Below are 25,707 nucleotides of genomic sequence, written 5' to 3'. Positions count from 1 at the left end.
ATTGTTACAATTTATTAAAATAATGTGGTTCTACATGAGTCAGAGATAGAATGACAAGCTTGAGAGAAAGGAAAGTTCTTCCTTGCAAAAAAAAAAAAAGTTCAGATTTTTTTAAAAAAAGGAATTTATATAAACCTCAGATACAGTGAGGCAGGGAATACCCAGTTTCATAATATATTATCAAGCAACATAGTTAACGCATATGGTTCTATTCATTATGCAAGACTTTTAAACCATACAAATTTAAACTATATTAGAACCAAATAATTTTATAAATTTATGAATGGTTTTTTTATTCCAAACACCTTTCTAGAATAAATTGGAAATGTTTTCAGTAAAACAGTGCTTCAGATTTGGAAAATAAATACTTAGGTTTAATAAAGGATGATTCTCCTTTGATTTGCTTTGTAGTTGGATAGTATTTTCTTAGAGGCAAATACCAGACAGGAACTGAAATGGATTTTTTAAAAAAAATCCTGGAAACAGTTAGTGGCAAGTCTTTAAAGTCCCAGAAGTTGAGCTTCACTCAAGGGAGAGTTTATCTTTCCCTCCATTTGTTCTTGTGTTGCAATTTTATTCTAAAATGTGTAAAGAAAAGAAAAAGGACCTTAGACTTTGGACTTGAGCCATCTTAAATACCTGCTCCAGGCCCAACCCAATTTCTGCTATGCAATTTGTAGCACATTTTTGTATTATATTTTTGAAATTGTATTGCAATTGTAAAGGTGATGGGGAAAAATTGGCTAGGATCACCAAACAGCCATATCCCTGGAAAAATGTCACACTGGAAGAACAAACAATAACTTCAACAAGATAGTTTACTTTCTAAATAAACAGTAAACTAACTGATTCCAATAATCAGTTAGCTTCTGACTCAGGTAGGAAGGAAGTGTCATTCATTATCATTGATCAGAGCAGTAAGGATCTCTAATATGTCCATTCTTGAAGAAAAGTAAAAAAAAGCATGCCTGTTTGATTTGTTGTATGAATTTCTTCATTTAATAAGATTAGGGTATATAATTTTCCAGAACTCCATCTTGTTTATTTGTTTGTTTGTTTGTTTGTTTATTTAATGTATTTATATGCCGCCCTTCTCCAGAAGGACTCAGGGCGGCGAACCCAAGTTAAAAATATGTACAACAGAATCCCATTTTAAACCAAATTAACTAATAAATAATAAATAATAAAACCCAGAATCAGAGTCAGCCTATTTGCTTGAACAGCCAAGTCTTCAGGTCCCGACGGAAGGAGCGGAGATAAGGAGCCGTCCGGAGCTCAGTAGGCAACTCATTCCAGAGGGTGGGAGCACCCACAGAGAATGCCCTACCCCTGGGCGCCGCCAGACGACATTGGCTCGCCGTCGGAACCCTGAGGAGAGCAGCCCTATGTGAGCGAACAGGACGGTGAGAGGCAGGCAGGAGAAGGTCCTGCAAATATCCCGGACCTAAGTCATGTAGGGCCTTATAGGTGAGAACCAGCACCTTGAAGCGGACCCGGAGAACCGCTGGTATCCAGTGCAGCTCACGCAGGAGAGGTGTTATATGGGAGTAACGAGGGGCTCCCATAACAACCCGTGCGGCTGCATTCTGGATCAGCTGGAGTCTCCGGGTGCATCTCAGGGGCAGGCCCATGTAGAGGGAACTGCAGTAATCCAAGCGGGAAGTAACCAGGGCATGAGTGACAGGGCATGAGATTTTCACAATAGGAAACCTCTGAATAAGAGTAGTGAATGGTAGTAAACTGCAGTGCTTCTTCTGTTACAAATTAATTTTTTTAAGACAATAGGAATGTTGGAGCTTCAGCCATTCAGCCTTGTTTGTTTGTATCCCACCTTTATTATTTTTACAAATAACTCAAGGCAGCAAACATATTCAACATACCTTTCTCCTATTTTCCCCTCAACAACAGTTTTGAGATTTATTTATTTTATTTTATTTTATTTTATTCCTAAAATTTATTGGTTGCCCAATCATAGAAGATGAAGATTAAAAGCTAAAAGATGTAAATAAAGTACTACTTCTAAAATACTAGAAAAAGTGGCCCAATTAATAGTTGGGGAGGGTGGGAGTAGGATGAGGGAGAGATGGTATCTGTTGTTAATTGCTCAACCACCTCCACTGTGATGTTCCTCTATTGGAGCCCTAAACTATCTGGCAGAGCCAGGCCTTTAGGCTCTTATGAAATGTGGGAAACTCGACTATTAATACTCAACTATATCTCTCTAGTTAGATTGGGACATATATATCAGGATTATTCTTCCAAATACTAAAAAAGAGGACCATACTTTCACAAGCAGTAGTTGTGCGTTAACGCTGAACCTTTTTGGCATAATACTTTGGGGACATACCATACCATTACTAATCAAATAATTAAATGCTTTCCAGAGTTAGGTGTATTGCATTTATTTACAGGATTGAATCCCAAACTTAAAAATAAGGAACTTATCTGTTTAATTTTAGCAATTAAAATGCTGTAAAATTTTTAAAGGGTCTTCAGTTACTAGATTAGAAAAATCACAGCCAAATTTAAAATAATGAAACATCAGAGCAGGAACACAGTTCTATTAAATGTTGATAGATCTTGTATTTATCTCAATAATAACATATAATAGTGAGGTAATATTTGCTGACATACATGATAAGAGCCGTGGTGGTACAGTGGTTAGAATGCAGTATTTCAGGCTAATTCTGCTGATTGCCAGCAGTTCAATTCCTTTGATACTGACTGGCTCAAGGTTGACTCAGCCTTCCATCCTTCTGAGGTGGGTAAAATGAGGACCCAGATTGTTGGGGGCAATACGCTGACATTATAAACTGCTTAGAGAGGGCTGTAAAGCACTGTGAATCTGTACATGTACATACCTATCTATTTACTTATTTTTAAATAGATGTTTGTGTTTTTTGCATATTTTTACTCTGAATATCTTGAATATTTGTTATCAAATGACTTGATAGTATTTGTTAATCATAGCTTTTGTGTATGTGTACAGATCACATACATAAAGAAGAACAACAAGAAGAACAAAAAATGAAATAAACATTGCATCAGGGGGAGAAAAAAATCCACAACCATAATTTGGGCTTAGCCCAGGTTTAGTAACAAAACCAGGTCTTCAAGTCCTTTCAGAAGGCCAGCAGGGTCAGGGTGAGTGTGTTCTCCAGGGGAATGTGTTCCAGAAGGAAAGGGCCATACCAAAAAAGATCTCATCCTGAATCTGCTTCCATGGTAGATTGGATACAGACCATGCCCTCCTGGATCTAATGGGGTAGGTAGATACATATGGGGAGAGACAGACCTGTACTCAAACTGCTCCCAAACCAAACTACTCCCCAGTTTCTGCGAGAAAATCTAGGTAGCCATAATATAATACATTTATGTTGGGTTTAACAGTTGAACAAGGTACCTCAGTTCTCAGATAATTATAATTACCTTGGAGATCTTCTAGTTCATTAGTTGTTATTTAGAATAGTCCATTAGTGGGGTGCGGTGGGGTAGGGTAGGGTAGGGTAGGGTAGGGTAGGGTAGGGTAGAGTAGAAAGAGTAGAAAGAATGGGAATGGGAATAGAATAGAATAGAACAGAACAGAACAGAACAGAACAGAACAGAATAGAATAGACCTTGGAGGTCTTCTAGTGCAATGCCTGCTCAGGCAGGAAACCCTATAACATTTCAGACAAATGGTTGTCCAATCTCTTCTTAAAAACTTCCAGTGTTTGAATGTTCACAACTTCTGGAGGCAAGTTATTCCACTAATTAATTAATTGTTAATTAGTAGTTCATGATTAGTAGTTTACAAACTACTAGCTTTTGTTCTTCCAGTATATTAGCTTTCCAATATTCAGTATATTCCAATATTATTGGGAGCTCCATCCAGTCATCAAAATACTAGCAGTTCCTGGTCCAGTGTGAAATAGTGGTAAATCTGAATTAGAAGGATATAGTCACCAGTTGTGATGCTGAAGAAGACGATTGTTTCTGGCGAAGGAAAAATTAGGAGGAAGATTAGTTTTCTGCTTCTGAGCACCTTTCCGTCTTCAGCAGGCATGCCCTTCCTGTGGCCATTCATTTCTCTCCCACACACCTACGTTCACCCTGCTAATTTTTAGGATTCCCAAGGAACTTACACCTGGGAAGACATGTTGCTTTCTTCCATCACAAATGCTGTGCGGTGGAAATGAATTTGCAGACCACTACAGGAAGGCTAGTAGAAGGGTCAGGCTTGCCTTATGGACTAGCAGGTTGTTTTTTTTCCCTTCAGGCATTGTCTATGCTGCTGAATGGTACTCCATTTGCCTTTGTTATTGATCTTGCTGCCCTTGCCTCTCGGCGGGAATACCTCAAACTAGACAAATGGCTCACAGATAAAATTCGGGAGCATGGGGTAAGTAGGGTTTTCTTAATTCAGTCTGCAAGTTGTTTTCTGATGAAAACCATTGCTTATTTTAAAGTGTCCTTCTGTTCATGTGTGCAATGTATGCCTTTAAATGTGTTGAACTCACCCAATGCTTATCTATTTATTTATATCCTGCCTTTATTATTTTGTATAAATATGAAGTTTTTTTTGGGCTTATACTATATGCATCTCATACAGCTTTGCACTTCTCTTCCTCCCTAGGAGCCTTTCATCCAAGCTTGTATGACTTTCTTGAAGAGAAGATGTCCCTCTATCCTGGGTGGTCTTGCTCCAGAGAAAGACCAGCCCAAAAGTGCTCAACTTCCACCAGAGACCCTAGCAACAATGCTAGCTTGCCTTCAGGCTTGTGCTGGGTAAGCAAGTCATGGTCTTCTTTAAAAAGATGTCTGTTTAGGGGCTAAATCAGAGGAGGGGAGTTCAGAGTGTGATATTCTGTAGCTCAGCTACAGACCCACTTGGTCAATAAGCTGACTTTGTATATATTAAAAAAAAAAAAGAAGAAGAACACCACTTGGGGTGGCCGAAAGCGCTAGTAAGTAGGTATATACAAAAGTATGAAGGCTATTGCTTAACGCATTGTAAACCGCCCTGAGGCTCCAGAGAAGGGCAGCATATAAATCGAACCAATAAAATGAATGAATAAATGAATAAATAAATAAATAAAGTTGAGGTAAGAACTTTGTGGACAAATAGCAAATTGAAAAGAGGTATGAATATAGAACACATGGATAATCCTCAAAGTTATTATATGCAAAATATTATTTGTCTTAAACCAATAAATGATTTTTTTCTTCTATTTATATATCCCATATTGGATCTACATTTAAAATTTACATATTACAGGGTCAAAATGGATTCATCATTTGTTTCTTGGGTAATTTTCTTGGTAGCAATATGGAAGTGGTTTACTGCTGCTTTCTTCCTTGTGTAGCCTGGCGTCTCTTGATGCACTTCCATCAAGTACTAGTTAGGTGTAACCGTGCTTAGTATAAGATTATTTCCTTCATGTAAAACGGTGAGGTGAATGACAGAAGGGTCTGTGAGCCTCTTCTCAAGAGGCCACCTTTAGACCCAATTGTGTTAGACAACTTTCATCCAATCTCCAAACTTCCTTTTTGAGGAAGGCTGTTGAGAGGATGGTTACTGCTCAACTTCAGAGGATCCTCGATCAAGTAGATTATTGGACCCTTTTCAGTCTGGGTTACAGTACTGGTGTACAATACAGAGATGGCATTGGGTAAACTTGCAGATGATCTTTGGAGGACTTGTACAGCATGGTGCAGCTAACCAACTCTAATGATAACCCTCTCCTTTAAACCATATAGAGATGAAGTACCCACAACATTCACAGTGATGTTTTACAGATATTACAGTCAGGCAGTTTTCCTATATTTAAACAAATTACATGTAGCTGCAATTTGTCATTTTGGATCTGGTGTCTTCTAGCTGGAGAAGGTAGTTCTTGACCACCTTCCCTGTTGCTTTCCTTTATGTATCTCCACATAGCTTCATCATATCTTCCCACCATCTTCTTTTCTCCAGCCTGACCACCCCAGGTTTTTTCCACCTAAACCTGTCATGGTTTGGCATATCCTTAGATCCCTTATCATCTTTGTTGCTTCCCTCTGAATATCTTCTAATCAATCTGTAACTTCCCAGAAATGTAAAATCATAGATAGTACTTTGGGTACCTCCTCATCTGAGGGGGGGGGGGTGGCACACCAGTTCTTGAAGGAAGTGGTAGTGTGCTCCCTTCTCAGAAGGCCATCCTTGGACTCAGTAATGTTGGATAACTCATTTCACATTCAGAAATGAGTTCAGACTCATTTTTAGAACAGATTGTTTGTTTTTTTAATTGGAAAAGTTTTACAAACAACAAATTTTTCCCCCATTTCCCCCCCCCATCCTTCCCCAACCCCCCCCAACCCTCCCTCCCCATGACTTCCCCAAGGTGAAATCCATCCACATTATATTATGTCATACTTTACCACCCCTCTATTCCCCTCCCTGTGCACTATAAATTTTTACATCACAATAAACTATTTCGCCCCTTATAAACTATACATTTCTACACAACATTTAGCTAAAAACTATCTGATACTTCCTGGTTTGGTATTTATTCTGCACATAATCTATCCAATTCTTCCACTCCCATACATAACTCTCTTGAGTCCGGTCTTTTAAGTATGCTGATATCTTCGCCATTTCTGCGAAACTGGCCATCTTCAAGGTCCATTCTTGAATTGTAGGCACATCAACCCTTTTCCAATATTGACCAATCAATAACCTGGCTGCTGTCACCATATACAATATCAATTTTGTTTCACCCACTGAAAAACCCTTGACTATACCCAATAAGAACAAATGAGGAGAAAATTGAATTTTTTTCTTTAAAACATTTTGCATAACCCACCAAATTTTTATCCAAAAAGCCTTAACTTTCTTGCATGTCCACCATATAAGATAATATGTAGCATCTAAACAATCACATCTCCAACACTTCGGTTGAACATTAGGATACATACATGACAATTTCTTAGGATCTAAATGCCACCTATAAAACATTTTATAAAAATTTTCCCTTAAATTCTGCGACTGTGTAAACTTAACATTCTGAACCCATATTTTTTCCCATGTTTCCATCATAACTGGTTCTCCAAAATTTTGCGCCCATTTTATCATACAATCTTTAACCAATTCATTTTCTGAATCTCTCTCTAACAAAACATTATAAATCCTCTTAATATGCATTGGGCCTTTCTCTTTTATCTGTCTAACCAATTCTTCTTCATGCAGCATTAAACCAGTTTTTTGATCTTCTCTCCATCTCAATTGAAGTTGATTATATTGTAACCAAGTTAAATTAATCCCTTCTTCCAACAGTGTCTTCAATGTCTTTAGTTGCCATCTGCCCCCATCATTAAAAAGTACTTCTTTATATAACCCCCCCCGAGTGACTTTATATTTATATTCCGTATAATATGACCAAGATCCAACCACAACGGTATTTTATAATCCCATTTGAATCGGTGCTTCTTCCATACTCTCATCAAGGAGTTTCTAAGTATATGACTATTAAATACTTTATCAACCTTGTTTTCATAAAATAAATATGCGTGCCAACCAAATTCAAGATCGTGGCTTTCTATATTCAATATTCCAGTCTTTGTCCTTCCAAACCAATCATTTGCTTGTGTAAACGCTGCAGCCTCATAATATAATCTCAGGTTTGGAAGTTTAAGACCACCAGAACAGATTGTTGAGAGGGGGAGTTGGCATTCAGCCATAGAGGGCCCTGGAGGAAATAGGTTATTTGGACCCTTTTCATGCTGGATTCAGGCTGGTGTACAGTACTGAGATGGCATTGGTTGTAAATGCAGATGACTGCATTTGGGTAGACTGGACAGGATGGTACAATCGGATGATTGGCACTCTGTGTTTTCTTGACAGCTTTCAGTACCATCAACCATAGTGTCCTAAGGGCTGGCTTCAGGGGCTAGGAATGGGAGATGCTGTTTGGAGATGGTTCTCCTTTCTTGAGAGCATGCGGAGTACCTCAAAGGTCATGTCTCTTACATCTCCGCTTGTAGATACATGAAGCCACTGGGAAAAGTCAATCGATGGCACAAGGGCCAGTATCCTCAGTACGTTGAGGATCCCAGTAATACATTTCCATTCCTGGCCAGGCAGGTGATGCTGTTGCCGGGATGACTAGTGCCTGGAGGCTGTAAGTTGCTGGGGGAGGATCAGTGTTCAACTCAACCCTGGCACAGCACAGGGGCTTTGAAATTTTGCCCCCTGTCCCCCCCCCCCCCAGTCCGTCTCCCCCCTCCCCCCCCGGCCCGGTCTGGTGTTATACGTCTTAGACACTGGATAGAGTTGCACTGAGGTCCTGCACAGTTAGGGGATTCTAGAATCACCCCTCCTGCTTGAAGAGCAGATGCCAGTTAGGGACTTTGCACAGATTCATATTTCACTCCAATTGTGTCCTCTTGGGGTCATTCATGCCTTGGTCACCTCCCACTTGGATTACTACATTGCACTCTATGTGGGGCTGTCCTCGAAGACCATCAAGAAACTATAATTGGTCCAGAATGTAATGGCACAAAATGTTATACCCATTTTGTGCAAATTCTACTGACTCCCAGTTTCCTTCCAGATGCAATTCAAAAGTGCTGGTTATCACTTTTAAAGCGCTACATGGTACAAATCAGGCTATTTATTGGACCTCCTATCCCTGAAGGGATCTGCCCATCCCACTAGATCAGAGAAGGTAGCAACTCCAGGTGCCTTCCCTGACATACTGCCATCTGTGGGGACCTAGTAACCCTACCTTTTCCATGGCTGCCACACATTGTGGAACACCTTCCCCCTGACCATCCAACAAGTCCAATCCTTTTAGCCTTCTGGAAGGCCATCAAGCCCTGCCTCTTCTCCCAGGAACTTAGGTAGTGTTGAATGCCTAGGCATATTTGTTGCAGGATCCTGGGAGGGTGACTGAGGCACCAGGTTTTTAGTTTTGGTTTTATGATTTTGTAATTTAGTTGTTGTGACAGCCCAGAGATGTCACAACGACTAAATTACAGTTGGAAGTTGGGAAGCCATACAAAACTTTTTTAAAAGAGAAAAGGGAACCATCAATACCATCATTCTCTTCCTAGATGCATGCACAATCAACATCTCAATCCCTGACAACCAAGTCATCAGCTATTTTTGAGATTCTTTTATGTCCTTCAGCTTTTGCTTGCTGGGGAAAAAATGTTAAAATATGTTGAGCTTTTTGTCCCTCAGTTATACAAGAGGATATTAGAATGCATTGGGAGAAAGAGATCTAAGCTCAAACAAGCCAATTCTAAGATAGAGGATTTGCTAGCCTTCCCATCTAGCCAAGTTTATAGCCAGGACCAAATGTAGTTCTTGGAACAGTGCTAAAACAAACTGACTTTCTGGTAATTCTCAGTAAAAATGACTTGGTTTCTCCATTAGAAGTGTATCACAAGAGCTGTCGGAAACTATTCTCACCATGGTAGCCAACTGCAGCAATGTAGTGAACAAAGCCAGACAGCCACCACCTGGCGTGATGCCCAAAGGACGTCCCCCCAGTGCTAGCAGCCTGGATGCCATCTCCCCTGTGCAGGTATGTAGCAAGTGTGAGAGAAGCAGGTTCTTTTGTTTATTGGTTTTCAGTGTGCAGAATTCAGCCTCATTCAAAAGGAGTTCATCCTGTTTTCTTTGCATGGTGAATGTTACCTTGCAGGTTAAGCACAGCCTTTGAACCTGATTGGCCCTTTACAGCTTCTCAGGCCAAGCATCAGTGCTAGATTATAAGGGCTTGTGATAATGGGGCTCTTTGGCTCTCAGCTGAACTGCTCTTTGAAAAAGCAAGGAACAACTCTAGGACTGCACTCACAGGTAGATTTCTGTGCCCTTTCATTATTTATTTTCTAAATACTGTATTTGGCTCTGTTCTACTGATTAAAAGAAATTAAATAGAAAGAGAGAGAGAAAGAAAGAGAGAGAGAGAGAGAAAGAAAGGAAAAGAAAAAAGAAAAGAAAAAGATAGTCTGGACGTATGTTTTGAGAAATTTATCTGCAGTACTGAACATTATGGGCAGTTGGAAGATAGTTGTCCTGCATTTTAATGTCATGGTTCCAAGTAATGGGCCCAATCAATTCAGGACTCTGAGGCTGTGGATTTTCTCAAAGATCCATTTTATTGGGTACATCATATTGGCACATTCAAATGTGAAACCAACTCTAAATATTTCCCGTGTTTTGTTATAATTACCCATCCCCTAGTGTCACTGGTCACGTTAACCAACTAGGTGGATGGCAGGCTGTTTAGCTACTCCCTCCAGCCATTACGAGGTCTCGTTGAGACAACCGTGATTCCCACGGGCCTTATCTCTGTTATGTCTGGCATCTGGGAGGAAATTATCCCACATCCCTCTCCCCCCATATGTATGGCAAGTAAGAAACGAAGTAAAAGCAATATGGCTTCAGAGAGTTGACAGTTAATTTATAATCTAAAAGAGCCATCAGGAGAATTTTGCAGAAGTGTCTCTTTGATGGATAAAGTAATTTCACTCTTATTTATTTTTCTGATATTTTCAGAGGCTGCTTCATACTCATTGCTTTCCACCAGCTGTTCTTTATTTATGTTTTAATGTATGTACACTTTCAAATCCAAGTTCACTTTGGCTTATGGCATTCTCCCTCTCCAGATAGCTCTGCTGTGTGTGTTTCTCTTCTTAATCTTTCTGACTATCTCTGCTTATTGTGTTTTTATGTCCTGTCTCTTTCTAGTCTCAGAGGATAAGACTACCTTCAGTCTTGAGGGCCATTCTGTATATCATCTAATTTCCAGTTTTGTAGGCAAACTCCAGTTGATTTTTTAGCTTTTCAGAGCTGATGATTGGCATTTGGGGAACAAAAAGCCACTCCAGATGGGCTTTTGAATCTGATCTTCATGATTCTTCTTACGTTGGTAGGAACAGACCCGTCATGTCAGGATTTGATGCAGAATGTTACTGATTTGGCAAGTGTGGCCTAAATAAAGATGATAAACCATTTAATACAAATATATAAATAACTGTTTTCTTTTCCTTGATGTTTTATTCTTGTCAGATTGATCCACTTGCTGCTGGGATGGCATCTCTCAGTTTAGGTGGCCCAACGGTTCCTCATACCCAGAGTGTGCCTGGATTTCCTCCAAACTTGAGTTCTGCTTTTAGTACTCCTCAGTCACCAGCAAAAGCATTTCCACCGCTTTCTACACAAAACCAGAACACACCTTTTAGTGGGATTGGTGGACTCTCTTCACAGCTTCCAGGTACTCTGCTTGAGCTTCTTTTTGTAGCCAGACATTAAATACTATGCCTTGCTCCTTTCTCACTTAAGGGGAAACTATTTTTGTTATATTTTCTTATCTGTATCCCAGAAATTCTACAGATGGCCTTCTATTCCCAAGACTCAATTCTTTCTCAAAGGATATTGCTTCCTATTCCCAAAGCCCAAATTTTCTGAGCTTGCAGATGAAACTATCACTATCGTTGACCTCTGCAATGTCTTTTATTTTTGAGGGTAGTGGAATCCTTGAGCCCTATAATTTGAACACTCCTTTGTACATTGGATCATTATATCAAAGGAAATAGCAATAACAATAGACTTAGATTTATATAGTGCTCCATTGTGCTTTACAGCACTCTCTGAGTAGTTTACAAATGTTAGCGTATTACCCCCAACAATCTGGCTCCTCATTTTATTGACCTCGGAAGGATGGAAGGCTGAATTAACCTTGAGCCGGTTAGGATTGAATTCCTGGCTGTGGGCAGAATTTACCCGCAATACTGCATTCTAACCACTGCACCACCAGGCCTCTTTGGAATGGACAGTTAAGAAATATGAAATATAAATAAATAAATATGAAATATATAAAATAATCAACAGTTGAACTTTTCAAGGATAACTATACTGTTCTAAAGTCAGAAATAATTATTTGTTTTTTCAGTAGGTGGTCTCACAACAGGTAGTCTGGGTATTGGAACTGGGAACCTTGGCCTCCCTGCAGTGAATAATGATCCATTTGTGCCAAGAAAGCTGAACACATCAGGACTGAACCAGCCCGCATTCCAGCAGAGTAAGGTGAAACCTTGTAAGTGGTGATGTTGTTTGATTGTGGACCATCCCACAGCTTTGTTGGTTTAGGCTGCAGGGGTGGATGGTGCTGGGTATGTAATAAAAAAGGAGTGACTCTGGCAGATGCAGAGCTGTGGGTACCCTTTCAGTTAGTACTTTGCAACACTCCCTTTAAAAGAAATTACAGCTCCCAAAATTTCCTTTAGCCACCTAAAGAGGTCTCTCTGTTCTTCATTTTTCGGAAAAAACACCTCCCTTTTCCTTTAAGGAACTATTCCAGTTCAGTTCTCAAGTATCTTTGAATGTACAGCATGTTTGAGATCTTCCCACAGATGTTCACTCATATTGTGTGGGAGTCCAAAGACCATTCCAAAATGTGTAACTTTTGTGTCCAGTTTGGAGCTACACAGTATGCTAGATTGTTGTCTTACTGAAATTTCCAATATTTTTTCAGCTTCACTTTCCTGTAGGATATATTAATATTGAATCATCCTTTCTTACACCTGCACAAGTATTCCTGTGCATTGGTTGAATAAGCCTTGTGGTTTTATTGGCAACATTTTCAAAAATGGTTTGCCATTACTTGTTTTTTAGAGCCAAGAGAGAATAACTGGCCCAAGATCACCCAGCTGGCTTCATGCCTAAGACAGAAGTAGAGCTCACAGATTCCCAGTTTCTAGCCTGGTACCTTAACCACTACCCCAAACAGATTCTCCTCTGCAAATACTTCACTTATTTTTCTCTCAATGTATCCTTTGTGGCTGTGACTGAATAGTTTAATTTTTGTTCTGTTAAATCGAGAGTACTTGTTCCAAACATCTCTAGCTTTTGTGCTTTCTGAGTTCAGTTGTTTTCTTGCAGAGATTTCATTACTCAAACTAGTTCACATCATCAGAGCTAGTCTAGCGATGATGATTATGACCTAGCACTGATGATGTGACCTAGGCACTTAACTCCCCCACAACTATTAAGTTGTGTCCTACTTTGTATTTCCTGCCAAGGTTGTACTCTCAACCTCTGCCCAAATCTCCTCTCTGACTTAGAGCATCCTCAGTATCTGAGAGATGTTTGCTTTTTTGGATCACATGACCACCTTTCAGCCTCTGCCAATCAGTATGCTGGGTACCAATTACTTCCCTGACTAGTAGAGGCAGCTGAAACACAGTAGGTGGCTTCTGTTAACTTGGTGCCATAAAATAAATGCATTTTCCAGCATTTCACGTACTTAATTTGTACATGCCTTTTTCCAACAGCTGACTTATCTCAGGTATGGCCAGAGGCTAATCAGCACTTTAGCAAAGAGATTGATGATGAAGCCAACAGCTATTTTCAGCGTATTTATAATCACCCACCCCATCCCACCATGTCTGTAGATGAGGTGAGTTTGGAAAGCAAATGCTTTTATTTCAAGTATTATCAAACTCTTGGCATGGCAGGTGCTGACAATGGTACTTTCTGTTGAGTTGCAAAATAAAGAAAATTGAAAGTTTGAAATAATGCTTTTTGTACAGTTACAGCCAACCTTTGCATTTTCAGTACATGCTGTATGCAAAACAAAATTGTTGCAGATAGTTCTCACTTACTGACCACTTGTTCAGAGGCCTTTCAGTCTTACAACAGCAGTGAAAAACAAGACTTAAAACTGGTTCTCTTAAGTTGCAGCCATTGTCCCCACAGTCATAGGATCACAATTTCGGCACTTGGCAACGTGTTCATTTACTATGGCTGCAGCATCCTGCAGTCACATGATCACCATTTGTGACTTTCAAAGCTGACTATAAGCAAAATCCACGGGGAAGCTGGCAGAAAGTCGCAAGAGATGGTCATATTACATCACTCTAATGGTTATTCACTTAATGACTGAGCCAGTGCTGATGTCATAAATCTGTGTGGTCACTTGATTTGTACTTAATGACCGTACCCCTTACTAAGAGAGTTGCTGGTCCAAATTGCAGTTGGTGAGTAAGGACTACCTATATTTTAAACATTAATCTATTAGTAAATCTCATTGCTGATGTATTTTATTAAGTATGCCTTATTATATGCCAGATAATAAGAGGGTCTAGCAAATAAACCTGCACTTGTAGTTTTGAAAATGATTCAGGCTTTAACTGAACCCAATTTTAAGGAAACATTCTTGTCCGGAACAATATTTTTTCCTTTGCATGCCTCACAATCTACTTAAGGCACAATTTTGCCATCTTTGAATGTCAGAGTGGCTTAAAAGTATGAATTGGATCATTTTATAGTCCCTTTAAAATACACTAGTTTTGTGATTCATCAGTATTAAGAAACATAACTGTAATACATGATAGCAGGTGGCCACTGAGCTGGGTTGTCTTGAAAAAACAAAGATGGTCAGATAACTGAATTTTAACTGAATGTTCCATGAACTCATCAAGAGTCAAGGTCAATTTGTGGCAGGCTTGACCTTTTCTTCCTTTAAAAAAATGTAGTAATTGTTTTAAAAATCTTGTGATAACTAGCTTAACAAATGAAAATATTTACCACCTTGTTTACAGAGAGCTCTAGCCAAAGTTTGGCTGGATTAACTCAAAAAACTTTTCATTTTTTGTAGGGCTCTGCACAAATGAATTTTCTTTATAACATTCTGATTTCCTTACAGGTGTTAGAAATGCTACAGAGATTTAAGGACTCTAACATTAAACGGGAGCGAGAAGTATTTAACTGTATGCTGAGGAATTTATTCGAAGAATATCGTTTTTTCCCACAATATCCCGATAAAGAGCTCCACATAACAGCCTGTCTCTTTGGTGGGATAATCGAGAAGGGATTGGTGACCTATATGGCCCTGGGCCTGGCCCTGCGCTATGTGCTTGAAGCCTTACGAAAGCCTTTTACATCCAAAATGTACTATTTTGGAATTGCTGCACTAGATAGATTTAAAAATAGGTGGGTGTCTCTTAATTCTTCGTTAATTTCTTTCAGAAACGTTTGAGGGAATCTTTATATAGACCCCCTTTAGCAGTATATTTAGATTTACAAAATTGGTGATAAAATACAAAATTGGTATTTAAAATAAATTGCATATTGTAGTTCTTAGATGAATTCTGTAACAAATATATACATCCAATAGACATTTAGATTTCATGTTTTAGAACAAAGGATATATTCCTAACCCGGACATAGGTACAAGATTTAGTTTGAAGATCCTGGCTGATGGATTTTCAATCTTGACTAAAATTATGGCTAATGATAATTCTCTGTTCTACATACTGCTCCCTTTGAATGGTTGAATGATAAGAGTATACAAGTATATACAGTTCACATGTGCATTCATATCTATGCTCATATTTATCTTTAAACATAAAAAAAGGACAGTGGAGTGAATAGCAAAGAATGCTATAGCCAATTTATGACCGATTGGCGTCACTACCAGAACTCTTTCTCCACAAAATACTTCAAAATGAATTTTGCTCTGTATTTCTGATCCATGCAGGATGATTTTTCCTTAGTTTCTTTTGTCTCTAGTTTTCAGAACTCTTAGAAATAAGTGGTAAGCTATAATATATTTGTCTTGTGTCTCTGAGTGAACCAGTTTTAGTAAATTTTCCTTTCTTTCCAGAGCAAATGAATCTTTGCTAATCCATTGCACTTATACTTCTTTTATGTCCTCTGATATTCCCATGGCTAGTAGTTGCTTTTGCCTCCTTTTTTCTCCTCTCCCACAATTTGGTGGGACCAGCAGACGACACTGGCTGCAGCCTCACTTAGGAAAGCTTGCTCATAGTGAAAGAATTGATAATTGGTTTTATTTTACATTACTTTAAAAGAGCTGTATAGTTGCCCATATTGCAACAACCACCCAGGGTGGTGCACAAAACAATAAAAGCACACATACCCTGTCCAAAACAGTCAGAATAAAAATCAATAAGAACTCATAAAAGTATATAGAAGCTCATGGCACTCCAGGTCAGCCTGTCAGTGTTCCAAGTAATGTACCCATACAAATTGAGAACTCTGAAGCAGGTAGATTCCTCAAAGTACAATTTATTGGAAACATCGTATTGGCACAACTGGTGAAAGCCGACTCTAAAGTTCCCATGGCTTCACCTAATTAAAAGTAAATGTTTTCCCCTTCTTCCAAGTCATTGGTCACGCTGTCCAATCCAGTTGCTGGCTTGTTGCTTGGTTACTTGCTCCTCCTCTCGCCAGCCACATATGAGAATGTCCTTGATTTTCACAGGAAAACTTCGTTTTGTCTATCAAACCCCGTCTTAACTATTCCCACCCCCCCTCTGCTGTGTGGCAACCCTGAAGCCTCCAAGATGGCCTCAGCCAGGTTCACTTTAGGGTTACACATGTCGACATCATCTTCCTGGGCTCATTCTGCCCCCAACACTTGTGGGTAAAGCCAGCACTTCAAGGCCTCCTGAAAAGCAAGGTGTGTGTGTGCACTGTTCTGGTGGGATCAGGGCCAGAGCAAATAACATTTTAAACTCCCAGCAAATGGCTGAATGCATTGAGATACTTGGTTTCTCTTCATAAACGTTGTGCTTGGCGTTTTGGGCAGCAGAGGCAGTGGGGGTTGCAGGAGGGAAGTCTACCTCCGGCGCTGACTGTTGTCAGAAATGGAGGCGATATGACCAAAAGAGGAAACGTGGCAAATGTGGAGGACTAACAACTAGGCTAAAAGCTAAACCATAGAGCAGGGTTGTCAAACTCAAGGCCCGCGGGCTAGATTCAACTCTCAGGGTGCTTTGATTTGACCCGTGTAGCTGACCTGGAAACAGCGATGGACCAGCCTACGATGCCTCTGCCAGCAAAAAGGCAGTCCTCCCGAGCACCGTTTTCACTGTCAGAGGGTTGCAGGAGGCCGTTGCAGTCGAAAATGCAGCTCAGGAGCAATTTTGCTGACAGAGCGCTTGGGCCACCACAGGTGCCCCCAAGACAAGTGACATCGAGCTGGCCACACTCACCCCAGCCCCGAGGTCAAACACAAACCTGATGCGGCCCTCAATGAAATTGAGTTTGACACTCCTACCATAGAGAGTGTCACTACCGTCTATTTTGTTTGCTAATGCCCGCTCCTTAGAGCCAAAAATGAATTACATGAGGCTAGATTTAATAACAAACAGGGAGGTAAGAAACTGCTGTGTCATTGCAACAGAAATTTGGTTAAAGCACTCTGTCCCAGATTGTGCCGTTAGCTTGGTGGGATTCTCAACATTTCGGCTGGACCAGAAATCCCATGGAGGAGGTGTTCGTTTTTATATAAATGACAGATGATGTAATAATGTCAATGTGGTCTCAAGTCTGTGCTCCCCTGATGTGGAACTTTTGACTATCAAATACAGACCCTTCTATCCGTTTAGGGAATTTTCTGTTAGCTTTATTACAGCTATGTATATTCCTCCTTGTGCAAACAAAGATGAGGCTCTGAATGTTCTCTATCATACCATCAGTGACTTACAAACTATTTACTCGGTCCCATCATGTTTTAAGACGGCCATTATTTTGCTAGTGCCAAAAAAGTCTACAATTACGGATTTCAATGATTACTGTCCAGTTGCACTTATTTCCATCATAATGAAATGTTTGAGAGGTTGATAAAGGACATTATTGTATCCAGTCTCCCTCCAGCATTTGACTCGCTTCACTTTGCTTACCCTCCAAATTCTCTACAGAGAATGCTAATTCTTCTGTTCTCCATCTGAGCTTGGCACACTTAGAGGAAAGAAACACTCACATGTGAATGCTGTTCGTTGACTTCATGCTATTTGTATTTAATATAATCATCTCTCAGCATCTTGTAGACAAACTGGGCCTTTTAGGCTTTAATACTCCTTTGTGCAACTGGATTCTTGATTTTCTTATTGATAGGTCCCAGTATGTGTGAGGTGGGACTGATATTTCTAACACCATTTTCTTGAGCACAGGTTCTCCTAGGGCTGTGTCCTAAGTCCGCTATTGTTCACCCATGACTGTTGTGCTAGGTTTAGCACCAACCATATTGTGAAGTATGTGGATGATATAATAGTAGTGGGCCTTATTCAAGATGACAAGGAGGGTGCTTACCACAAGGAGGTAGAAGATTTAGTGAACTAGTGTAGCAAAAACAGCCTCATTTTAAACATAGAAAAAACTAAAGAGATCATTATCAATTTCAGAAAAGGCAGGCATAGCCACACACCTCTATGTATTAATGGTTCACCTATGGAGGTGGTTAGCAGCATCAAGTTTCTGGGTGTGCAGCTAATGAGTAGACTAACTTGGCCGCTCAACAGTGAGACACTGGTGAAGCAGGCACAGAAGCATTTGCATTTTCTGCATTGCATGAGACAAGTTCATCACAACGATGCATTGCATGAGACCAGGCCATCCCAACGATGCCCTTGAAGTGATGTCCCGGTGCCTGGAGGCCGTGCGGATCTGGATGGGGAGTAACAGGCTTCGACTCAACCCTTCCAAGACCGAGTGGCTGTGGCTTCTGGTGTCCCAATATAGCCGGCTGGTGCCATTGCTGGCTATTGGGGGCGAGTTATTGGCCCCCACGGATAGGGCTCACAACTTGGGCGTCCTCCTGGATGCACGGCTGTCTTTAGAAGAGCATATGACGGCCGTGGCCAGGGGGGCTTTTTATCAGGTCCGCCTGATTCGCCAGTTGCATCCCTTTCTGGATCGGGACGCCTTACGCACAGTCACTCAGGCACTCGTCACTTCCCGCCTGGACTACTGCAATGCTCTCTACATGGGGCTCCCCTTGAGGAGTACCCGGAGGCTCCAACTGGTGCAGAATGCGGCCGCGCGGGGGATTATGGGAGCGAGTGGGCACTCCCATGTGACACCTCTCCTGCGCGAGCTGCATTGGCTTCCAGTGGTCTTCCGGGTGCGCTTCAAGGTGTTGGTTACCACCTTTAAAGCGCTCCATGGCATAGGACCTGGGTATTTGTGGGACCGCCTTCTGCCGCCGATAGCCTCCCACCGACCAGTACGCTCCCACAGAGAGGGACTCCTCAGGGTGCCGTCAGCCAGGCAATGTCGGCTGGTGACCCCCAGGGGGAGGGCCTTCTCTGTGGCAGCTCCTGCCCTCTGGAATGATTTGCCCCCAGAGATAAGAAGGATATTGGATCTCTGGGTCTTTTGCCATGCCCTGAAAACTTTTCCATCAAGCAGGGCTGGCGTGAACCCCCCCCCCCCTTTTTTTTTTTTTTTTTTTTTTTTTTTTACTTTTTAGCTTTTAATCTGTCAATGGGTTTTAATTCGAATTGTTTTAAATTTGGGCCAAAGTATGTAATTCTTTTAACAATTTTAAATTTTGTATTGGTATGTGTTTTAGTTCTGGCTGTGCACTGCCCTGAGTCCACTAGGAGAAGGGCGGTATACAAATTGAATAAAATAAATAAATAAATAAGTTCATCTTCCTCTGTCCTTACCACTTTATATAGGAATGATCGAGAGCTTCCTGTCATATTGCATTACTGTCTGATTTGGAAGCATTACTGCTTCAGACAGGAAGGCGGTACAGAGAGTGGTGAGGATGGCAGAAAGGATTATTGGTAGTTCACTTCCTTCTATCTAGGCCATAGCATATAAGCGACGCTTGAGCAGAGTCCGCAGGATTGTCTGGGACACTACACCTCCTCTTCATGACCTGTTTTCCTTGTTACTGTCTGGGAGGAAGCAGAAAGCATCTAGATTCAGTTAGTTTTGTTCCATATAGCATTAACCTTGTGAATTCTCAAGTTTTGTATTCAAAATGGACGGTGATTAATTGTGTGTGTATGTGTGTGTGCATCATGCAGGCTTTTATTTATGTATGTATATAGCATATGTATTTATGGGTTATGTATGTGGGTAGATACACACTTTCTCTTGAGAGCAGGCAACAGAATTTCCTTTTTAATGTGGGCCATTGTGCTCACAGTAAAAAAAGTTATCTATTTATAAGGTCAGTATGGCTTGGGCACTCCACAGCAAAACTGGGATTATTTTAGTGTTGGTTACATTGAAGTGAAAAGCATTCTGGTCATAAGAGTTCTTGGGGAATTGAGGTGGTCTTTGCTGAAGATTCCAGTCACATATGACTTAACTGGCTGTATATAACAATGGACCTTTGCCTGATAAATTGGCTTGTTTGCAATAGGTTATTTCTTAGCAACATGTAGTCACAACTATTAGCTCAGTCTTTTTAAAGTAATTGTTGGCAAAAGTGTCTGCAGGATCTGATGCTTTCATCAAAATAATCAGAGCAGCCTTGAACTATTGCACCGTCATGTCACTTTATGTATCAGGGTGAATATACCAAAGACTGAGACCTTGTGTTGCAATGCCACAATACTGCTTTTGTCAGTTCCCTCCTTGACCTTCCCTCTCGATTAATTTTTAGTTGCTGATCAGAAACAAAACATTTATGAGGCAATGGCATGGCTGTTTTTGCAAAGATTAACTGTTGGTATATTGTGCTAATAGTTGTGGATCAGACTGTTTATTTCCTACTATTAATAGCTAATTTTATTTACAGATTGAAGGACTACCCTCAGTACTGTCAGCACTTGGCTTCTATTAGTCACTTTATACAGTTCCCTCATCACCTGCAGGAGGTGTGTATTAACAAATTTATGGAAAGTAAATCAACAAGGGGAATAAAGCAGTATGAAACAAATTAGGCTTGTGTTCAGTAACACTTACAAAAGGGCATGTAAGGATTTGTAAAAAATTCTTTGCAGCAAGCTTTCATCATTTAAGGGGAGGAAAACAAGTTCCTTCATGGAAAATTGCATTAGCTTTAACTCTCAGTGTATTATAGTTACAGAACAGCTGACTTGAATTCCTTCCAAGTTTTGCCAAATGTTTTATAAAGAGTTATGAAAGGGGTGGAGCAAATGCCTGTTGCCCATACCTGCGTCCTGAAAGCAGCCACAAGAACAACAGGGGAGTTAAGCTTTTGAAGGTCTTGTAATACTACAAGCCCAGGAGGTTTAGGACTTCTGCAATAATCTTATGCCAGTTGGAAGGGTTTCTGTATGAAGTAGCCATATTGTACTTTTACCTGGGATTACAAACATATCGTCAACTATTACTTCAGAATTCCTGTACTCATCATTTGTCCAAAATGGAAGTTGGCTTTTTCAGTTTTTTTCCAAGACTGTTTAATTTTGAATGCTTTTCCCCTGGATTCTTTGTTTGCTTTCTTGAAATTTGCAAGAACTTCCCTCTAGTATTTGCCAACTTCAGTATTCCTGCTAGTAGTTTGAGACAAATATGTATTTGCTGACACTTTATTTAAACCAAATTTGTACATCAGTGATTGCATGATCTCTGTAGATGCTATGTGTGAAATAAAATAACTTCTATTTAGTCATGTATCAAGATTAGAAAATTCTATAAGAGGTTCTAGGATTAAAGTTTGTTGTATGTGAATTTTAATAACCTTTTCTTGTCTGTCGAAGTACATTGAATATGGACAGCAATCAAGAGATCCTCCTGTGAAGATGCAGGGGTCCATCACCACCCCTGGAAGTATTGCCCTGGCCCAGGCCCAGGCCCAGGCCCAGGCTCCAGCAAAAACTCCTCTCGCCGGCCAGGTTAGCACTGTAGTCACCACCACCACCACCAGCAGCACTGTGGCAAAGACAGCCATTGCGCCTGTGGGTCGAGTCAGCTTCAAGAAAGATGTGCCAGTAAGTCTTTGCTTCCATGCATCTGGCAGGAAGCACATGAAGGAGTTTTGGGATGAATGAATGCAATTGTTTCATTTGTTATTTGAAACCAAAAATTCTGGTCCTTAAATAAGAACATAGTCAAATAGCCAAGTTGCTTTGTTGTAATTAATGCCTTTCAGATAGTCTTCCACTTATAACCACTCCTCACATTTACTACCATCACAGCATGCCCATGTCACATGATCCAAATTTGGGAGCTTGACAACTGGTATATATTTACAACGGTTGCAGTGTTCTAGGATCATGTGACTTCCTTTTGCAACTTTCCCAGCTGACTTCTGATAGGCAGTCAATGGGGGAAGCTGGATTCGCTTAATGATATTAGTGATTCACTTAACAACTGCAGTGATTTGCTTAACAATCAAGGCAAAATAGGTCAAAATCAGATGTGATTCACTTAACAGCTGCCTTGCAGGGCAGCAGAAAGTGGTCTCAATTGTGGTCATAAGTTGAGAACTCCCTGTATATAATTAACTCTGAATGTAGGCAATTATTGCCTACATTCTACTCTCTGCCTGCCTTTTTGCTTTGCAGCTCTTCAAATATTTTATCAGTCGTCTTGCTTTAAAACAAGGGTGGAAATTCTTCAGGTGAAAATGTCCCTCTGTCATCATCGTCTCCCCTCCCCCCTCCACTCCCAGGGAATCTGGCCATGAGAAGAACTGATTCCCATGATTGGCTCATTCCATGTCTTTGTGCACAACCAGTGATAACAGCTGTTAAGCCAAGGAGGATCTGACTGGACTTCTTGACGCATGCTTTCATTGGGATGTGGAAAGGCTTGCATGAATCTAGCAAACTTCATTTGTTTTTGGCTCTCCAAGGGAGAATTCTAGTTTCTGTTCGCCACGGTAGAGTGTGGCATCAAGGCCTCTCTGGATCGTATCATTTCTGGGACTTCCTGTTATCTAAGAATGCCTGTGATCTATTGCATTCCTAATTAAATTAACTCATACTCATTAACTCATGTGGTTTGTCTTTTGCAGCCTTCTATTAATACAACCAACATTGATACTCTGCTAGTGGCCACTGATCAAACAGAGAGGATTGTAGAACCTCCTGAAAATGTTCAGGAAAAGATTGCTTTTATCTTTAATAATTTGTCTCAATCCAACATGACTCAGAAGGTAAATATTGCACAAATTTAGCTCTAATTTGAAGGGAGAGGTGAGGGACTTCCTATGTTATAGTTGCATACAAAGAAAGAACTAACTGACCTGATATTGTTTGCATATGTGAAAGCTTCCTTTTCCCACCACTCTTCTGTTTCTTCCCGGGAATGTTTAAATATGATTATGTTGATGTAGCAGTCTTTGAAATGTAAATCTGGAACTTCTTCAACATTGCACTTGTTATTTTCCCACATATCCATCATTTTTCAGACTTTAAAGATTATTTTAGGCCAGCTTCCTGTAAAACCATTTTATTTGCAATTGATGAGTTTTTAAAGTTTCTGTTCTATAAGCCTTCATTCTGTCAGGGTGCATAAGCGAATATGTATATAATAACACAATTGCTTGGGGCTTTTTGGGAAGACTGAGGTGCCACAAATGTTAATATCAAAAGAAAAGTTTCAGCATTTAAATACCTTGATATAATTTGTATTTGAGCAATTTATTCAAAACAGAATACACATTTTGGCAACTTAAAATTTTCAGAAGTTATTGTTTTATTTCAGATCTTTATAATTTTTCATCTGTATGAGTTAGGGAATCATTTCCAGTCCTATTACTTCATTAATTCCTTTTTGTTTGTTTGTTTATGGAGCCAGGTTGAGGAACTGAAGGAAACAGTGAAAGAAGAATTCATGCCTTGGGTTTCACAATATCTCGTGATGAAGAGAGTTAGCATTGAGCCAAACTTCCATAGTCTTTATTCAAATTTCCTTGACACTCTTAAAAATCCAGAATTTAATAAAATGGTTTTGAATGAAACATACAGAAATATCAAGGTTGGTGCTATACACAGTCATATTTTCATCCTCGAGTAGATAAATTGTGTAACAGATATAGAGTGTGTTAATTTAAAGTTAGCAAATCACTTCTCATGATTTAAACTCAGGGTCAAACTTGCGGTGTCACGGCAGTGTCACATGACGTGATGTATCGGGACTTTTTCCCCCTTCGCTAAACTGGGCAGGGGCGGCGCCAGCAAGTTTGACATCCCTGATTTAGATAATGTAATGTACCTAACTCCTCCCTCACCGATTATTTTGCTGTTTATTTTTATTTTATTTTATTTTATTTTATTTTATTTTTCAATTTATATACCGCCCTTCTCCCTGAGGACTCAGGGCGGTGCACAGTCAGAATTAAAAACATGAAATACAAATATTAAAAACAAAATCTATATAAATTTGGCCCAAAATTTAAAAAACCACAAACCAATTAAACATTTAAAAATTTTAAAAAATTTCTTCCTAAGCCAGCCCGGCTTGCTGGAAAAAGTGGGTTTTAAGGGCACGGCGGAAGGCACTGAGGTCTTGGATTCTCCTTATCTCTGGGGGCAGCTGATTCCAGAGGGTAGGTGCCCCCACAGAGAAGGCTCTCCCCCTGGGGGTCACCAGCCTACATTGTTTGGCTGATGGCACCCTGAGGAGGCCCTCTCTGTGGGAGCGCACGAGTCGGTGGGAGGTCGTCGGTAGCAGCAGGCGGTCTCGAAGATAGCTAGGCCCTATGCCATGGAGCGCTTTAAAGGTGATAACCAACACCTTGAAGCGCACCCGGAAGACCACCGGGAGCCAGTGCAGCTCGCGCAGGAGCGGTGTTACATGGGAGCGCCATGCTGCTCCCATCACTACCCGCGCTGCTGCGTTCTGGACCAGCTGGAGCCTCCGGGGGTCCCTCAAGGGAAGCCCCATGTAGAGAGCATTGCAGTAGTCAAGGCGAGAGGTGACGAGGGCGTGAGTGACTGTGCACAAGGAATCCCGATCGAGAAAGGGCCGCAACTGGCGAATCAGGCGAACCTGATAAAAGGTCCCCCTGGTTACAGCCGTCAGATGTTCCTCCAAGGACAGCTGCATATCCAGGAGGACTCCCAGATTGCGAGCCCTTTCTGTGGGGGCCAAGGACTCGCCCCCAATAGTCAGTGATGGAGTCAACTGACTATATCGGGATGCCGGGAGCCACAGCCACTCAGTCTTGGAAGGGTTGAGCTTGAGCCTGTTCCTCCCCATCCAGATCCGCACAGCCTCCAGGCACTGGGACATCACTTCAAGGGCATCGTGGGGTGGCCTGGGGTGGAGATGTACAGCTGGGTGTCATCAGCGTACTGATGGTATCTCACCCCGAAGCCACGGATGATCTCGCCCAGCGGCTTCACATAAATGTTGAACAGAAGGGGCGAGAGGACCGATCCCTGCGGCACTCCACAGACGAGAGGCCTCGAGGTCGACCTCTGCCCCCCTGCCAACACAAACTGCGACCGGTCGGAGAGAAAGGAGGAGAACCACCGCAATACGGTGCCTCCCACCCCCAACTCTTCCAGCCGGTGCAGCATGATACCATGGTTGATGGTATCAAAAGCCGCTGAGAGGTCTAACAGGACCAGAACAGAGGAGCAACCCCTGTCCCGAGCCCTCCAGAGATCATCAACCAACATGACCAATGCCGTTTCCATGCTGTGCCCAGACCTGAAACCCGACTGGAACGGATCTAGATAAGATGTTTCCTCCAGGAATTGTGGAAACTGTCCCGCGACCACACTCTCAACAACCTTCGCCATGAAGCGAAGGTTGGAGACAGGACGATAGTTGGCCTATATTGCCGGATCCAGGGACGGCTTCTTGAGGAGAGGCCTCACCACCGCTTCTTTCAAGGCAGCGGGGAAGTAACCCTCACTCAACGAAGCATTGTTAACACCCTGGAGCCAGCCTCGTGTAACCTCCCGGGAAGCCAGTACCAACCAGGAGGGACACGGGTCCAGTAAACATGTGGCCGTACTAAGTCTCCCCAAAATCCTGTCCACATC

The 25,707-nt window shown here is 41.1% G+C and overlaps 1 protein-coding gene and 1 non-coding gene across 9 annotated transcripts in view; both read left to right on the top strand.

Moving 5' to 3' along the window:
• CNOT1 (CCR4-NOT transcription complex subunit 1) overlaps positions 1-25,707 on the top strand; it is a 164,662-nt gene that overhangs the window by 75,771 nt on the left and 63,184 nt on the right. For 5 of the 8 annotated variants that reach the window (XM_034425696.3, XM_060681493.2, XM_087877187.1 and 2 more), the window contains exons 15-25: positions 4,259-4,381; positions 4,616-4,767; positions 9,401-9,551; positions 11,042-11,246; positions 11,925-12,068; positions 13,306-13,430; positions 14,679-14,965; positions 20,538-20,616; positions 21,466-21,696; positions 22,725-22,865; positions 23,510-23,689. In XM_034425696.3, the coding sequence (XP_034281587.1) occupies positions 4,259-4,381; positions 4,616-4,767; positions 9,401-9,551; positions 11,042-11,246; positions 11,925-12,068; positions 13,306-13,430; positions 14,679-14,965; positions 20,538-20,616; positions 21,466-21,696; positions 22,725-22,865; positions 23,510-23,689 (1,818 nt within the window). The remainder of the gene's footprint in view (positions 1-4,258; positions 4,382-4,615; positions 4,768-9,400; positions 9,552-11,041; positions 11,247-11,924; positions 12,069-13,305; positions 13,431-14,678; positions 14,966-20,537; positions 20,617-21,465; positions 21,697-22,724; positions 22,866-23,509; positions 23,690-25,707) is intronic. The other 3 variants (XM_034425699.3, XM_060681496.2, XM_087877186.1) reach the window with 1 other exon arrangement.
• LOC117670490 (small nucleolar RNA SNORA50) lies at positions 9,675-9,808 on the top strand. The gene has a single exon (XR_004592653.1). It is a non-coding gene; the product is annotated as a small nucleolar RNA SNORA50 (small nucleolar RNA).

Source organism: Pantherophis guttatus, chromosome 11 (assembly GCF_059756535.1).
Source record: "Pantherophis guttatus breed Tessera chromosome 11, ASM5975653v1, whole genome shotgun sequence".
NCBI lineage: Eukaryota > Metazoa > Chordata > Lepidosauria > Squamata > Colubridae > Pantherophis > Pantherophis guttatus.
This window is presented reverse-complemented; position numbering and strand designations above follow the sequence as displayed.